General features: G+C 38.8%; 1 protein-coding gene across 1 annotated transcript in view; it reads right to left on the bottom strand.

Moving 5' to 3' along the window:
* Positions 1 to 3,112: 3,112 nt before the first annotated feature.
* pnpla8 (patatin-like phospholipase domain containing 8) overlaps positions 3,113 to 19,144 on the bottom strand; it is a 97,060-nt gene continuing 81,028 nt past the window's right edge. The window contains exons 9-10 of the mRNA XM_063058234.1: positions 8,100 to 8,295; positions 3,113 to 4,048 (exon numbers count right to left, since the gene is read on the bottom strand). Coding sequence (XP_062914304.1) covers positions 3,774 to 4,048; positions 8,100 to 8,295 — 471 coding nt within the window. The 3' untranslated portion in view covers positions 3,113 to 3,773. The remainder of the gene's footprint in view (positions 4,049 to 8,099; positions 8,296 to 19,144) is intronic.

A 19,144-nucleotide genomic window follows, 5' to 3' on the forward strand; every position in this document is an offset into this window, starting at 1 on the left:
CCCCCCCGCCTAATATTTTAAACATTATGTTTGCCCGCTAATGATATGACCGTGGCTGCATGCATGTGTGCTCCTTCAAAAGCCCAAAAATATAAAGTCTTATGATCAAAAAGGATTCTTCAGGTGCCCTCTTCTGCCATTGACCACAGGCACTACTCGATATACCACAGCATCATCACTCACCAACAACCTGTCTGTCAGAATGCACACTCAATAGTTGGATGGTTTGTAACACTGCTGACCACCAGATCCCAACTGATCAGCCAACCAGAAATATTGCATGGCACTTGCCTTTGAGTTGGAGCATGATGGGAGTTTAGTTATGGGGACACTTTGGATAGGCTGGATTTGTTTTTCCTGCTGCAAGAGAGTATGAAAGGTAACCTGATTGAGGTGTATAAAACAATATGAACCATAGATAAGGTAGCAAGGCAGAATATTAGGGCATCAAAAACACGAGGACTAAGTTCAAGGTGAGAAGGAAGAGTTTTAAAGAGGATTTGAGGGGAAAGTTTTTCTTTTGCACAGGAAGTGGGGTCACTTGTCTGCATCATGAACTGGAGACAGCTGTAAAAACAAACACATGGCATGGAGGAACAACTGAGACATGATATAGCAAAACTCAAACCGCTGGAAGAACTCATAGGGTCAAGCAGCATCTGGTAGGATGAGGATCGGGGAGATGATTTCTGATATCTTAGACAAAAAACACTGTTAATTGATTCAACACACAGTTGGCATCCTAGATACAAACACAAAATGTAAGCGAGAAGAGAGAGGCAGGTCAGAATAGCCTTCAGCATGGCCTGAGGCAAGAACAGCCTGGATGCCAGGTTGCCCGAGATTACATACTGGTGTTGCAGCAGAGCGTTCTGATGAGGACTTTGATATGCCAGGCTACAAATATTAGTTATGCACAAAGAAGCAATTGGGAATCTTGCCAGAAAGCCTGTGTTTATTGACAAGGAGCAGGAAGGGCTTTGCATAGAGCTAAGAGTTTATCCATTTTTATCTGGAATTATTGGTCTACTCTTGTTTTCACACACATGAACAGATAACAGTAGCAGTAATCTACAGGTCAGGAAGCTTCTGAGAGAACAGAAATAGTACTAAACATTTCATCAGAACTTTGACCCTCATCCAATTCTCCAGAGCCTTGATCCTTTTTGAAGTATGGAAGTCTAAGGCATTGTGAAATCCTTTGACTTCCATTAGTCTACGGATCCTTCGATTTAGACAAGCATTGTGAAAACTGGCAACCTCCTGGCATCTAAATTCTATATTTCTGTAAATCAATCTTTCTGATTTGACTTTTTTATATTAAACAGAAATGACATGTATTATTAATTTTATTGATCTGAGTGACTGGCCTGTGGTGCTTGAAACCAATGCAGTTTAGAATAATTATCTGCACAAAAAAAAAATCATTCTTGGTTCCTTACCTGATGAACTACAGAGATAGCTGGTGATTTAATCTTTGATAAAGTTGGATTTACTGGGTGAAGGTTTACAGATCTTAAACAGTAATTTGATGGGAATACTTGTCACTTTCAAATGTCACACTAGTAGGATGAAGAAGGTAGCAGCTTATCACATTACTTTAGGCATAGACTCATTGTGGTCAATGTACTCTCAGCATCATCTACAGACAGGTATATTACACTAGTTTCCCACCGAGTGCTGATTCATTATATTGCAGTTGACTTTCCAGTCCAAATGTTCACAGATATGTCCCTCTGTATTTACTAAAGATACCTGCTCAGGCTGTGTCCGGAAACTGGTGTGAATCAGTCTCATCCACTGGGGCTGCAATGAAAAAAGAATCATCCAGTTCCACATGCTGGCTGGACTGGGGAGTCAAGAGACCTTCCCAATACTGTGTTGTGTCCTAAGACTGCTTGGAATAGATCACCAGATCCAATAGTGCCCCTTGTTTTCTTGTGTTGGATGCAATGGAAGTTGCTGCCTCCTCTTCCCCAGCCCAGAGATTTCCCTGAGGCAACATTCGTAGCTTCCATCATGTCGAACAGGAGGTGATGGGGCGGGGGGGGGGGGCGCAATCATCTGCGCAGTCCGTCAACACATGACTGTAAGTCTATGACATGTAACAAGTGCTGCTAGTCCTCATCAATGGCCCACACTCACTGCATTCCTTATCTAAGAAAGGACGTTCTGGCATTGGAGAGGGTCTTGAGGAGGTACACAAGATTGATCCCAGGAATGAAAGGATTGATGTACGAGGCGCATTTGATCGCTCTGGGCCTGAATTTGTTGGGAGCTCAGAAAAATGAGATGGAATCCTATTGAATATTGAAAGGTCTAGAATACAATGCACATGGCAAGTATGTGTCCTACAGCAGGGGAGTGTAAGTCCAGAGTGCACAGCTTCAGAATACAAGAACACCCCTTTAGAACAGATGATGAAAATTTTCTTTCGTTAGAGGGTGGTGAATCTGTGGAATTCATTGCCACTTAAAGCTATGGAGGCCAAGTCATTGAGTATATTTAAGGTAGAGGTTGATCGCTTCCTGTCCAGTAAAGGTGACAAAGGTTATGGGGAGAAGGCAAGAAAATGGTGTTGAGAAGGATAATCAATCAGTCATGATGGAAAGGCAAAGCAGACTCACTGGACTGAATGGTCGAATTCTGCACCTATGTGTTGTGGTCTTGTCCAAGATACAGCCTGATCAGCTGCACCGTTTGTCCCATCTTGCCCAACAGAAGTCCCCCACAGGCAGCATATCTACACAGAGCTGTGGGCAATGTATCTAAGTCAAGTCAAAGTAAATTTATTATCAAAGTATGTATATGTCACTATATACTACAGTGAGAATTATTTTCTTGCAGGCATTTACAGGAAAATAAAGAAATACAATAGAATTTATGAACAACTACACATAAACAAAGACAAACAAGCAAAGAGCAGAAGACGACAAATTCTGCAAATGAACCAGACAAGAAGATGGTGATGCTCTCTCTGAATGAATAGCTGCAGATTGAATAATGTAAATTCAGGGTAGGAGGCTGAAGGTACACAACAATGGCCAAATATCAATGACTCCAGAAGGGAGGGGGAGAAAAACACTGAGGTCCAGACACCAACTAAGAACACACATAAACATCGTATGCTCATTTTGAGCTGGAAATTTTATTGATATGCACAAGGAAATTGATTTTTGTTTTTACAGTATATTACAATAGTGTCAGGAAACAGGGTAACTGATTACTTGTTAAATAACAAACTGTGCTCAAGTGCCTATACTGATATGGTTTTCAAACTCCTCTCCACAGAAATATTGTGAAGTGCCTGTACTAATTTGGTTTTCAAACTCTGCTCCACAGAAATATTGTGAAGTGCTAGGGGCTGAACATTATGTGGTACAAATTTTCAGAGTAAATTAACAAAATACACTTTCAACCAGCATGATCATATTACTGTTTAAACTATGTCTATCACATCTATAAATATATTTATGGCACAAAAGGAAAAATTATTGCAAACCAAAGCAGAATAGACTCACTGCAACCACAAAATAGACTGAGCACCACATGAACATCAGTTGAAGACAAAGAAATCAGCATTTTACAAGCATGATGAGAATGAATGACGTTTAATCAGAATAAACAGCATTAGTCGTTACAAAGGTAGAGCTAATTCAAGTATTAACTCAAATTATTTACTGCTACTAAGGTTTTAAGCATGGATTGAATTTCAGTATGATGGAATACACTGATGTTATCACTAACTGGAATCCAGAAATGTGAATTTTAATTTACAACTTGGAAGTCAGAGGAAGGCCATCATACATATCTGATTTTAATTTAAACCAATCAGTTACTTTTTGAAGCAAGTCCTTCTCCTGGCTAAGTATTTTAGCAGCCTCCTTGAGCTTGAGTTCATTACGTTCAAGGTACCGTGTCCCATCCATTTGCAGCTGATTAAGCTTCTCCTTACGGTTTTCATCCAACAATATATCCTCGCTCATGAAAGGATTGAAACGGAAATAGGTATCAGGAGGAAGAAGAGCATCGAGCATGGTATGAACTTCTGAAATAAACATTTAGACCTTAGAAAAGGTAGTTGCATAGAAATGAAGAATGGCAAAAATATTGAATCAGTTGGCATATTTAGAAGTAAAGCTAGGTACAGTGGCATGCACAAGTTTGGGCACCCTGGTCAAAATTTCTGTTACTGTGAATAGTTAACTGAGTAGAAGATGAACTGATCTCCAAAAGTCATAAAGTTAAAGGTGAAATGTTCTTTTCAACATTTTAAGCAAGATTAGTGTATTATTTTTGTTTTGTACAATTTTAGAGTGAAAAAAAGGAGCACCATGCAAAAGTTTGGGCACCCCAAGAGATTTGAGCTCTCAGATAACTTTTACCAAGGTCTCAGACCTTAATTAGCTTGTTAGGGCTATGGCTTGTTCATGATCATCATTAGGAAAGGCCAGGTGATGCAAATTTCAAAGCTTTATAAATACCCTGACTCCTCAAACCTTGTCCCAACAATCAGAAGCCATGGGCTCCTCTAAGCAGCTGCCTAGCACTCTGAAAATTAAAATAAATGATGCCCACAAAGCAGGAGAAGACTGTAAGAAGATAGCAAAGCCTTTTCAGATAGCCGTTTCCTCAGTCCGTAATGTAATTAAGAAATGGCAGTTAACAGGAACGGTGGAGGTCAAGTTGAGGTCTGAAAAGAAAACCTTCCGAGAGAACTGCTCGTAGGATTGCTTGAAAGGCAAATCAAGACCCCCATTTGACTGCAAAAGACCTTCAGGAAGATTCAGCAGACTGAAGTGGTGGTGTACTATTCTACTTTGCAGTGACACCTGCACAAATATGACCTTCATGGAAGAGTCATCAGAAGAAAACCTTTCCTGCGTCCTCACCACAAAATTCAGCCTCAGAAGTTTGCAAAGGAACATCTAAACAAGCCAGATGCATTTTGGAAACAAATCCTGTGAACTCTCCAAATGTTAAGCACGGGGGTGGATCGATTATGCCTTGGGCTTGTGTTGCAGCTTTGGGCCCTTTTCTTTTTTTGTTATTTTGAAACTGTAATAGATGGAATAATCTTGCTTAAAATATTAAAGAAATGTGTCATCTTTAACTTTATGCCTTTTGGAAATCAGGTCATCTTTTACTCGCTTAGCTATTCACAGTAACAGAAATTTTGACGGGGGTGCCCAAACTTTTGCATGCCACTGTGTATACAATGTATTATTGCCTACACTTTTCAGTGTTAGTATCATGGTTTCAAAGCCTGACTCTAGATATGGGTTCAATGAGCCACATGATCTTTTATTTCTTCAGATTCCAGAACATCTTACATCCACGTTACTTTGTCACAATGGATGTTCTTGACTCCAACCTAGGGCAGATGTCAACCATATTTTGTTGTATTCCAGCATAATATGTCAGTGTAACATCCTGCACAATAGCCCTCATCACATCTAAAGAAGACTTCTGTATCATGTTACACAGCATTTTAATTAATGGATTTATGATTCTACATTCAGATGATGAGTAATTTTGAGGTCTTAAGTGATGATCTTTTGACCACAGTTTATCCTCTCTACCATCAAGGCCCTAAAAAATTGTCCGTTGCCCCATCCCAACTCCTCTGCTTGAAACCCTTAGAGGTATCTTTTTTTTGATTCTACCTCTAACCAGGAACTAGGTTAGAACTGCCAGGGATACTATCACTACCCTTCCCGTTGTTACAACTCTTCACTCTATCTGTCTTATTGAATTCAAATAATTTTGCAGAGAAAATGATAAAAGGAATCCATTTGCCACAGCCTACTGTGCTACCAACATCTCTGCTACAGAGAGCAATATGTTTCAATATGCTAGCCTTTCATTTTTGATCCAGCTCCTTCTCATTTTTCTTTATCGCATTGAATAGATGCCCAGCACGCTCAGCCTTGCTGTATACATGCCTTCATCCTGAGAATCAACCTGGTGAACTGCCTCCAAGCTTAAGAGGAATAGGACAAGTTGTAAGTAAAATTTAAATGGAGACAGCCATTGGTATCCAAACTGTAAGCTCCAGGCACCTAACTATCCATGAGCAAAAATATGAACTAGCAATAATAGGTAAAGTGTCACAGCAGATATCAAATGCATTATTACAGGTATATTCTGGTTTGACTTGTAACAAAGGTCAGTGTTCAATTCTGAATATGCACTGCACGATGAGATAAATGCAGCACTTATTCAATGGGCAGGACATGTTAATGGATTAGTCTCGCTGCAAGCTGAATAATCAGATCTTCACTCCCAGATTCATTAATTCAGAGTGAACTGCAAATTAAATTATAAATTATATTCCTCATTACTGTATTATTGTGGAAACACTTAATTGTCAATAAAACTATTCACATGGAAAAATATTCTTATCTGTAGTGCACACATATTAAAGTCATTTTGGATAGATCACTGAGACTTTGATGAAGTATAACAAGGGATGGTTTTAACTGAATTGAACGGGAAGATTATGTGGTTGCTAAAGGATGGTATTATTTTAAAAAAGACCAATGAAAGAAAACCACTGGAAAATTGAATCTTTTGTGATCATGAAAATCAAAGCAGCAGTGAACAGCGATTTGTAGTACTGTTCTCAATCTTGTTAATGTCTGCAAGCATTTGACATTTCTCCCACTTTAGCAGTCAGTTATCAATACTGTGTCAAATCCATTATTTTATCATTATATATTCAGTTTCTGGTGCACGAGATTCTATTATATTTAACCCAAGGAAAGTTTGAAGAAAAAAAATGGAAAGTGTCTGATGTTTTGTACATCCAGTGAGACCCATTCACAATGAAATTCCAGAGATTAAAATAACTTGGCAGCCAGTTAATTACTACAAGCATAATCTTAAAAAAGTTAGTTAACATTTAATAATTCTGGATTTGTTAAAGGAATGCTACCATTTTTGGCAACCTATTAGATAACAGTGGCCTTGGAAAAAGATAAGGTAGTTTCCAGTTTCAGATACAATGTAAAAGGAAACAATAAAGGTAGGAATTGCCTTAAGGTAATGGTCTTTGAAGGTTATTTATCCCATGCCTGTCTGAGATGTTATTTCCAAATGACCTGCTTATTTTGAGATTTTCTTTTGGAACTGAAGATTCAGAAATTACTATTTGTTTAGCAGGGATACCTTGCTAATTGGATGGCAGGGTAAAAGGAGGGGTAAGGCGCTCCTTCCCTCCGCTAGCCTGCAAGTGTAGTACCTGCTTAGTCCCCTGCTCATGGTCACGTGAAGCTATGGGGGAAGGTGATAGATGATTGTATGAGCAGCTGATGCATATCACAAGTCCTTGTTATGCAACCACAGCTCCAGGCAGACACTCTCTGAAGAGTGTTGGTAATGGCAGGGGTCACTCGTCTTGAAAAGACACTGCCCAGAAGGCAGCGATGGCAAACCAGTTCTGTAGAAAAATTTTGTCAAGAATAGTCATAGTCATGGAGAACGTGATCACCCATGACATACGACACAGCACATAAAGATGATGATGACCTTGCTAATGGACAATCCTAGAGAATAGCGATATCTTAATGAATAGAACCTCTGACATAATGCAAGTTAACAAGGACACTGATTTTAAACTTCCTGTATGGCACGGTACTTTGTGAGATTCATGGAATCAGGTTTAAAGAAAAATATATATTAAAAAAAAATGTGAACAATTCTTTAAAAGATTTGGTATACTGTATCATTTTTCTAACTCAAGAATAATTCAACTAACAAAGGCAGGGATTGATCCTGTAAATAAAAGGATTCAAAATATTGAAATAACTAAAGGCCTTTTAACATATTCTGAATGCAAACTATTGCTTCAAAAGCTTGCCAATATTTAGAATTGACATAATGGTAATGAAATATTTTCATCCAGGCAATACATGCTTATATTTTTTGTGTTATTTGTTGAAATAATTACATATTTTAATTTCATCTTAAACTGTTTTAAAATGCATCCATTTATACATCATGATTGCACAAGTTCAGAGTTTCAGAATTCTCTGTTGGCCAAGTTAATTCACTACTGAAATTATCCTTATATATCAGTCTTATTTATCGTCACTCACCTTCTGTGTCTGTGGCACTGCTTATGACATTAGTCAGTTTTGTTTTGAGACTGGTGTAAGTCACATTGCTTTTCCCCAGTGTTTCAAAACGACCAGTTCCGAGAGAGATCACACACTGAATGGGTGTGTTTGGCCAAAGACATTTACACTCATGTATGGCCAGTGCACAAGGATTGTTAACGAGCAAACCACCATCCTAATGGAGGGAAAAGGCAAAAATTATTTATGACACACAAATAACTACACATAACACTGAATAGTTATTAGTTTCTTTTTCCTAATATTACAAATTCTAAGGGAACACTTCCCTTTCAAAAGTGTCTTGCCTTCCTTTCTTTTTTCCAATTACCTGAATTGAATGTTTTTAAATACTTTTCCAACAACTGAAAAATTAATTTAAGACCAGAATTTAAACTACATCTGATCTTATTTATCAAATTGATACCAAAAAGACACCACAAAAATGTCCATGGTAACATTAAGACTGAAGCAGCAAAATAGAAGCTGCAATAAATGTGATAATACAGAATGTAAATCCCAATCTCGGACTGTAAATAACATCTGGTATGTTAATAGATGGAATACATAATGATCTACCGTTTAGAAACACTCTAAGGCAGCAGTCCCCAACCACCGGGCCGCAAAGCATATGCTACCAGGCCGCGAAGAAAAGATATGATTTGGCAACAGGAGTCAGCTGCACCTTTCCTCATTCCCTGCCACGCTCTGTTGAGCTTGAACGCACGCGAGGTCGTTACCCACACGTCATCCATGTCAGCACGGGAAGAAGATCAACTCCTCGAGCTTGCAAATGACGGCGGGCTGAAAAGTATGTTTGACATAACATCTCTGCCGGCATTCTGGACCAAAGTCAAGGCTAAATATCCTGAGATAGCCATGGAAGCACTGAAAACGTTGCTTCCATTTCCAACATATCTCTGCAATGAATGCAACGAAATCTAAATTGCGGAATAGACTGGACATAAGGAACCCCCTTCGAGTACCGCTGTCTCCCATCACCCCTCGATAGGACCATGTTGTTGCACGAAAACAAGTATTCAGCCCAGGGCTCCCACTGATTCAGTGATATTGGTGTGTTGCAATAATTTTATATGTTCGTACAGGGAAAATATGCGCTATGTGTTTAATATCCAAACGTTACTTAAAATGTTATGATGCTATCGACTTGTAAGTGACTTATATAACCATATAACAATTACAGCACGGAAACAGGCCATCTTGGTCCTTCTAGTCCGTGCCGAACGCTACTCTCACCTAGTCCCACCGACCTGCACTCAGCCCATAACCCTCCATTCCTTTCCTGTCCATATACCTATCCAATTTTTCTTTAAATCATAATATCGAACCTGCCTCTACCACTTCTACTGGAAGTTTGTTCAACACTTACTTCAAGCTCCCCTGTCCTCCCCTGATAATTGACTTATCACTATATTCATGCGAGGAAAATATGCGCTGTGTGTTTAATATTAAATTCGTTAGATAAACCCTTTTAGAAATGAAATTGAGTGTATTAGCCACTTATCACCTATACTCTGGTCGTGATTAACAACCCCCCCCCCAACAGAATTGCCGAAAACGATTTGCGGAGAAAAAAAAATCAGCACGTACACGCGTGCGTACTGGTGCCCGTGCAAGGCTTCATGGTCATTGTAGTCTTTCTCGGGGTAAACAAAACGTATTTGACTGCTACTCCTGTCCATTGGCAACCCTACCACCACCCTCCCCCAACCCTGGTCAGCCAGTCCGCAAGAATATTGTCAATATTAAACCGGTCCACAATGCAAAAAAGGTTGGGGACCCCTGCTCTAAGGGCACTGCATCATAAATAAAAGTTTCTGCAGATACTGGAGATCCAAAGTAACATACAAAATGCTGGAGGAACTCAGCGGGTTAGGAGAGGTATAGAGAGCAATAAACAATCAACATTTCGGGCTGAGATCCTTCATTAGGACACTGCATCAAAACTTTTTCAGAATGATTATGCATCACAATTGTATGTGATTAAGGTGCATAGATAATACAATGACGATTATGTAGCTCTTGAAATCTTGCAAATAAATCCTATAGATGAGAATTGTTGCAACTCAGAGATCTCATAATATCACAATGTCAGAGGAGGTCACAGACATAGTGAGGTAGAGATGACAGAATTTGAAAACAACTAGAATTTTAAAACTGAAGCATTAATGGACCAGAATCTAATGTAGCTAAGAAATCTTCAAAGGTGATAGTAACTAGGATTTGTCATGTGTCAGAATATGTGCAATCAAATCACAAAAGTTCTTGGGATACAGAAGACAGCTATTTGACCCACTGATTTGAAGCTGGTTACTTGTAAAGGGATCCCACCTGTCCAATTATCTCACACTTTCCTCATAGCTTTGCACATTCTGAAAGTGCTGATTCATTTCATACGCACTATCCCTTCAGCAACTGAGTTATTTATCCTAACCACTTACGGTGTAAAGAAATTTTTATGATGTCTCCATAAGATCATAATACATAGGAGCAGAATTAGGCCCTTTTGCTCGAGTCAGCTGTGCCATTCCATCATGGCTGATTTATTATCCTTCTCAACACCATTCTCCTGCCTTCTTCCTGAGACCTTTCACCCCTTATTAATTAAGAACCTACCAATCTCCACTTTAAATATATCTAATGACCTGGCCTCCACAGTCATCTGTGGCAAAAAATTCCACAGATTCACCACCTAAAGAAGGAAAAAGACAAAGAAATTCCTCCTCATCTCTGCTCTATTGTGAGGCTGTGCCCTCTGGTCCTAGACTCCCCACTCTAGGAAATATCCTCTCCACATCCACTCCATCTAGGTCTTTGAATATTCGATAGGTTTCAATGTGATCCCCCCTCATTCTTCTAATCTCCAGTGAGTACAGACTCAGAGCTATCAAATGCTCCTCATATGTTACCCCTTTCATTCCTTCAATCAATCGCATTAACCTCCTCTAAATGCTGTCCAATGTCAGCACATCTCTTCTTAGATAAGGGGCCCAAAACTAGTCACAATACTCTGTGCAGTCTGACCAATGCCTGATAAAGCGTCAGTATTATAATCTTAAAATGAATGCATTTCATTGCATTGCCTTCCCTTGAACTGCTTGCCAAAGATTCTAAATCTGTGTCCCCCAGTCTATGGGAACAGCTTTAGAGCCTTCAGCATTTTGGGCATCGTGGAAGAGAGGAAGAGGAGAGCCATCCGCAGTACCACCGATGCGGCAGAGAGGGCCTCAAGATGGCTGTGGCTCAAAAGAGGGGAGCCATGTAGCTAGCCATCTGGACACAAGCTGGGGTCTGATCAGCCCCAGATGGGTCACCTGGAGGAGGTTGTATGATGTTGAAAGACCTGAAACACCCAATGATTCCAGGAAACATCACTGAAGGTGTGTCCAGAAGCATCAGTAGATGTATGTACACAGCTATTTAATTCCATTGTTACTTCCTGAAAACCAAGTTTGAAATGAACTCCATTAACAAAAGGTGGAAAACACAAAGCTAGCAGAAGAGAAATTGAACTGTTGTATCCAAATGGGAAAAAAAATGCTACTGAAATGGTTTCAGTGGAAGTGAGGGAAAAGGTGGGGCAGAGGTGGTGGCAGGGGAAAGGCCTATATTATAGAACCTACATGAAGGAGTGGATGAACTGTTGTCAGAAAATCAAAACTGCAACTGGTCTTATTTAGCCTCAAGAACCAATACAATAATCGATGGATACAATAGCTGGGAAATTGATTTTGTGGTGAGGAATCAAAGACTATTCAACAGCAACAAACAATCTGCTGGAGGAACTTAGTGGGTCAAGCAATATCTGTGGGAGGAAAAGGAATTATTGACAGTTCAGGTCACAACTCTGCATCACTCCTGTTGATTTCACTGAGTTCCTCCAGCAGATTGTTTATTGCATGATTCAGCATCTGCAGACTCTTGTCTGTGACACTACTGAAATGTCGCTCAATGTCCACTAAACGATCTAAACCTCTGTCAACATGAAATATCATACTTTCTCTTTCCTCATCAAATATGAAGTACAGATATCCAAAACCTAATATTCTTCTAGCTGCCTAGTTTGAAACAAAATTAAAATATCAGCTACACAGTATCTGTGATCAAGTTTCCTTATTTCCTTCTTAAAATGACCCCCGCAAAACATAATGATCATGAATCTCAATTGAACTCCATATTTCACAAAAGGCTTTAGCAATCACTGTTAAGTAACTAAAGCAAACAGTTGGTTGCTGATATATTTAATGTCCTAATACTGCTTTTTATTCAGTTGCTATATTTTACTTTTTAAAAAATCAAGTGTAAAACAAGAGAAGTTCCACGTTAGGCTTAACCATTTAAAAGAAACCAAATTGTTCTCGTTTTCATAATTTTCCAAACCAATATACCCAATACCTTGAGAAAGAAAAAACTCTTAAACTGATCCTCATCAATGATTTCTCTAACTGTGAGGAGAAACTCATGGATTTTCTGGTCTTGTAAAAGCATTATTAAACAGGAATGTAACAAAAAGTTCCTGCTAAATCTTTTAATTATTTTCCATTTTGTTGTATTTCTTCATACATTAATGAAGGCATAAGCTCATCCTTGGACCTGCTACATCCACAGCCTTGCACACACAGACTGCATGATCAGAATACTTGCAGACAAAATAACCTTATGGTCCAGTATAGTAGAACAGTAAGCAAGTGGGGGGCACATCAGTTAAACGGGCAAAGTTAGCAATAGGAACATACCCAATAAGAAATATGTTTAGCTGCGGAGCTGCACCCCTCTGCCTGTACATAATGCACAAGTCAGAATGGGGAGTCAGCCATAGAAACCTCTGATAGATTGCTTACATGATGTTCTGATTATCAAACACCAAATCATATGATGGTTTATAATTCACAAGAGTCAAATTTACTTTGTATCTATTTTTATGCAACTTCTTTTGGGGCTGTAAATGATCATTTATTGGAGTAGTTAGTCTGTATTGGTTTCATTCTAACATGCAGAGTGTTTGTGTGTAGCTGTGCACATGAAAACTTAACAACTGAATCCAAAATACTACTATTTTGAAATTCACAGCCAAAGGGCTCCAACATTTGAAAATTTGTTGCAATGCCAAATGATTGATAGGGTTGTACTTCAAACAAAGTTCTAATACAACAGAAAATAACAATATTTCTTTAACCATAACAAGGGCCATTTATAATGTACTGATGCAGCTGCACAAATAAAAAACTCAAAGGATAAATTAATAATCAATATTGGGTTTTACTACAGCTCTGGGGTACATGCAGAAGTAGACTTGGCAGATCATATTTACACATAGTGTATATGGTTTACATGCCAATTAACTAGCATTCAGAAAAAAGGTACGGTTCAAGGTAAAGGGAGAGTACAAAGCACACTGTAAATTGTCTGGAAGACTTCATTCAAATGTTACCTGGATTACAAAGTACCCATTGATCTAGCAAATGAACTGTAACATGGAATGATTAATGGCTCCAAAAAGAATAACTTCAAGGTTCCAACATTATGCATTCAATCTATGGAAGCTGAGAATAGATGATCTGACATACTTCAAAGTACAAAATGTTTGATAGATTATCCCCAAAATAATGTTGTTTGCAATACAGAATGGGAACTATTGTTTACATTTGTATAATAAAATGAATTTAAAACATATGGGACTAATATTGTTAAAAGAACAGAATTAACCCAACAAATTTATATTTCCATCATACTTCCTTTTTCCAAGTGCAGAAATTGAAATCTCTACTGACCAAGCTACCAATAACTAATTTACAGTGAGTAAAAGAAGATGATGAATCTGCAACACACATCAAAGTTGCTGGTGAACGCAGCAGGCCAGGCAGCATCTATAGGAAGAGGCGCAGTCGACGTTTCAGGCCGAGACCCTTCGTCAGGACTAACTGAAGGAAGAGTGAGTAAGGGATTTGAAAGCTGGAGGGGGAGGGGGACATCCAAAATGATAGGAGAAGACAGGAGGGGGAGGGATGGAGCCGAGAGCTGGACAGGTGATAGGCAAAAGGGGATACGAGAGGATCATGGGACAGGAGGTCCGGGAAGAAAGACCGGGGGGGGGGGGGGGTGACCCAGAGGATGGGCAAGAGGTATATTCAGAGGGACAGAGGGAGAAAAAGGAGAGTGAGAGAAAGAATGTGTGCATAAAAAAGAGTAACAGATGGGGTACGAGGGGGAGGTGGGGCCTAGCAAGATCACTGTATAAACAGCGTTTTTGATCTGTCATGCATTCCCAATTGCTATACCTCTTTACACTAATCTGGTTTTGTATTAAAAAGCATTCTAAACTACAATAACAAGAATAACAAAATAATCCAGGAAACCACACTTAAAAGTAGTAGAGGCCCATAGATGTCTGTAAAGGGGGAAAGGATCTGCTTTCATCCATACGTTAAAAAACATTCCTTCTTTTTCAGATGCTACCATGTCACTAAATGAAGCCAAATTACTGCTTTTAATCCAGATGGCATTGGACTAGCTAACTGAAAAGGAGACTGCAGTTATTTTACAGGGGGTTTATATTCAAGAACTAAGAATGAAAATAGATCCAGATAGGCTTTCAATTGTGTTGTGTATTAAAACATCTACATTCTCTTTGTACTTCCCTTTATTCTGTGCCATATTAGAAGCATGGATAAAACCAGCAATACTGTATACCACAGCAGGAATGGAAACATCTGCCTGAAGTTATGGCTGATATTACAAACATGGTTAGTATTCCTGTTCTTGTTGACAGCTTTTACAACTGAATGTACTCGTTTAACTACAGATAAACTTCAGGGCTGGGTGTGTCTGCACCCATGCCATTAACCACCCCCCCCCACCCCTGGCATTCCTCTGCCACCTGTCCCATACCTCTCTGTGGTACTCCATCCTCACCGTTCCCAACATCCTTTGCTCCTACCAGATTTACAAACTCAGTCTCCACGCCATGTTGACAAATAAGGTACTGTGCAAAAGTCTTAGGCACCCTAGCAATATATATGTGCCAAAGACTTTTGCACAATGTAATTACAATAGATATTTCTCAAAGATTAGTTTTGCCTTAGAGAAGTTCAACCTGGAACTGAAATTTCCAAGGTCATCTTGCTTCACTGTGGACTTTGACAACTGAACAGGTTTTCCACTGATGCATTTGTAGGTCAATTTTTAATTAACTTTCTAAGACCTTTAAACTAATAAAGGGAAATCTGCTAATTAAAAAGTAGCACCCATGGAATAGAGAAGAATGCTCCCACAATTAGTGGGAAAAATTGAAATGTTGTTGGTGCAATTGCCTAGAATAAATCAAACTATTTTAAGAACTATATTGCAGAATCAATGAATAAAATATATTTGTTTAAAAAAGATTGATAAATATTTAAATCTGCTTGGATCAGCCAATTGATCTTTGTAAAACATTTTTTTGTTATCCAATATTTCTGACCAGTAGGGAAATCAGCAATGATCAAATGGCAGACCAGACTCAATGGGCCGAATAGCTTAATTCTGCTCCCATGTCTTATAGTCTTGTTTAAGGAAGGGTGGGTTTGCTTTGGAAGCAGCAGTTGGAAAGCTCACTAGATTGATTACTGGGATGTTGGGGCTGTTTTAATAAGAAAGATTGAATGATTTGGCCTTAAATCTCCAGTATTTAAAAGGGTGACAAATCTTTTAAACTTATTTGTTTGAAGTACTGCCACTTCTCAGTTATAATGAGTGCAGTGACCACAAATAAACCTGGTCATTTTGTCTGTATGTCCAAAGTTTAAGGTAGCAGAACGTCAGTAAAATGATTACAAGGACAGATACATTGCTTTATTTTATTAACTGAGGCACAAAATGAAGGAGCAGAATGATTAGTATATGACTGCATTCAATACTGGTTAGACCACAGCATACAGCTTGATCACAATACAGAGAGATGAAACTATACTAGATTGCGTACAGAGGAGATTGAAATAATGTTGCCAGTAGAGGAATACTACAATTGTGAGAAATAATTTTATTAGCAGGTTTGTTTTCCTTGGAATAAAGATTGAAGGTAGACTTAATTTTCGGCTGGTGGCGCAACGACATCGGTGCCGGACCTGGGAGCGGAGGTTCCCGGGTTCAAAACTAGTCGGGTCCGCCCCGAGTACGCTTTCCATCTGTGCTGGGTTGAGTGTCAAGAACACAACTTGACCTCGTAAAATAAAAAAAAGGGAAAATACTGCAAAAATGTCTGTGTGAGGAGTGGCGTGCCCCACAGTCTCTCTCTCTCTCCCTCTCGCTCCGCGCCTTGTAAAAGCCATGAAAAAGACATCACAGACGCATGCACGGACACGCAGACACACATGCACACACTTGCACGTACGCAGGCACACGACAAAAAAAAAAGGAGGCCAAAACTTGATTTAAAGCAGTTGGTAGATGGATAAGAGATTAGGAGAATATGTTCTCCCTAAACACGATAAACACTTGGAGTTCAGTTTTCAGAAGGATGGCAGAGGCAGGAACCTTCATCTGTTTTAAAACAAAATTGATATGCACTTGAACAACTATAAACTGCAGGTGCAGAGAGAGAGATTAATTTGGCATTGGCATGAAGAGCGGTGTTATAAACCTCCAATGATTCTACGAATTCCAAGTGAGAATCAGGCTAAACACAGCAACTCAATAGAAGGGAGGGAGGGAGGCAACAGAGGAATAACCTGAAATGTGACTGCCAAGAACAAGGAATGGTTGGGGTTTACAACTCTATCAAATTAACCAATCATTGAAGTAAAAATAAGGCACAGCCTTTGGATTCTGTGCTTCTGAGCTATGCAGCACATTCACATGCAAACATACTGTCAGTTTTGGGCACAGCAACTCTGCATGTTTGATTAATGACTCAATTTGATATTTAGTCAATCAATGATAGTTCTGTTAATCAATTTGTAGTTTAGTAAAGAATGAAATCACTGAAATGACAACAACAGCAATTTCAGAAAGAAACTCCTGCAATGATTCGCTTTTAAGAAAATATAATTATGTGTATATCACTTTATGTGGTTTAGGAGTCACCATTTTTCACGAATGAAGACCGTGAACAGTATGACAAGACTAAATTATAGTGGAACTGCCTGAAATACTAAGGAAATTAGTTAGCTATATCCATGGTAACCATTTTGCAACAACAATTGTAAAAGTCCACAAAGCATCCATCAATGACCTAGAACAGTACAAGAGAGCTGGAATTCTAAGTAGTTCTAATCTACTTTTGTTTTGTCCTTGATGCTGAATTCAAAAGTTTAAAATAGGATATAGTTTTATGAAAGTATTTGTAATTACTCTTACAATATCATTTGATTGGGATTTGTGTGAATACATATTTAACAAATGAAACAAAAAGTTCATAATATTTAAGATCACAACTTTTCCACTCATTTTTAAGAAGTTTGCAACTACAATCAAACTGCAAGGAGAAGCACATTGGCTAAGCTTGATTCATCATAGCCAGTTTGCAATTAACCACCTATAAGAAATGACAATAACTTAAACAGCCAAGGTATTAATTAACGCTGTATACTTATCCAATTGAATATAAAGTATCAAGTAATGCTAAGCAAAACAACGGAGCTAGTCATTAATTTCAGAAAGAGTGGCAGCGCACATGATCCGGTCTAAAACCTGCCTCTCGGTTTTTTTGCACTACCTTACCTTCCATTTTTCTATTTTCTAATTATGATTTATAATTTAAATTTTTAATATTTACTATTGATTTGTAATCCAGGGAGCAGGAAGCTCAGAATCAAATATCGCTGTGATGATTGTATGTTCTAGTATCAATTGTTTGGCGACAATAAAGTATAAAGTATAATTCATCAGTGCTGGGTCGAGAGGGTTGAGAGCTTCAAGCTTCTTCAAGGAATGAACAACACCGGTAGCCTGTCTTCTTATAATCAAGAAAGCTCGCCAGCTCCTTTACTTCCTCAGGAAGCTAAAGAAAATTTGCATGTCCCCTCTGACCCTGACCAATTTTTATCAATGCACCACAGAATGCATCCTATCTGGATGAATTATGACTTGGTGTGGCAACTGTTTAGCTTATGACTGCAAGAAATTGCAGAGTTGTGGACATGGCTCAGCACACCAAGGAAACCAGCCTCCCCTCCATGGACTCTGTCTACACTTCTCACTGCCTCAGTAAAGTTGCTACATAATCAAAACCCCACTCTCAGCGGACATTGCTTCTTCTCCTCCTGTCGGGCAGAAGATACAAAGGCTTGGAATCAGGTACTACTAGTAGGGCCATTTTAAGTGTACTGAACAGTTCCTTAGTACAATAAGAATTGGCTCTTGACCTCAGAATTTACCTTGTTATTACTTTGCACTTTAATGTCTACCTGCACAGCACTTGTAACTGTAACACTTTATCTTGCATTGTTACTGTTTTCCCTTGTATTACCTCAATACACCATTATAATGAATTGATTTGCATTAATGGTATACAAGACAAGCTTTCCATTGTACACATGACAATACTAAACTAATTTTCCAAAGTACCATAACTTCCTGCCATTTATTTCTGAGGTTTTGACGAGAAGTTACACACAGTGTAAAAAGGGCCGAGTTAGAAGATTACTTAATGGAAAATTCTGGACGGCGATATTTTATTTGCTGTTTCCTTTTTCTTTAAGGTACCAACTTATGCCTGTTTAGTACCTTACTCAAGTTGCTCATGTTCATTCATATGCCCCCACTGTTAGTGTTGGAACGCCAAAAACGAAGTGTGCAATGTTAAGTACAAAGCTGACTGACTTAAGTCGAATTTTCACAAGGAAAAGTGACCTGAAATTTGACAAAGATGACCTGACTGGGGTCAGAGATGCTAAAACATCAAATACTTTGTTAGCAAGACAACAAAATTCCACATGGCAAAATGATATCAAGTCAGAAGAGGAGATATCATGGCAAGTTCCATGCAGTCTTCAAGCAATAGAGGCCTAGAGGTTTTGGGGACAAAACTT

Source organism: Mobula hypostoma, chromosome 9 (assembly GCF_963921235.1).
Source record: "Mobula hypostoma chromosome 9, sMobHyp1.1, whole genome shotgun sequence".
NCBI classification, from domain to species: Eukaryota; Metazoa; Chordata; class Chondrichthyes; order Myliobatiformes; family Myliobatidae; genus Mobula; species Mobula hypostoma.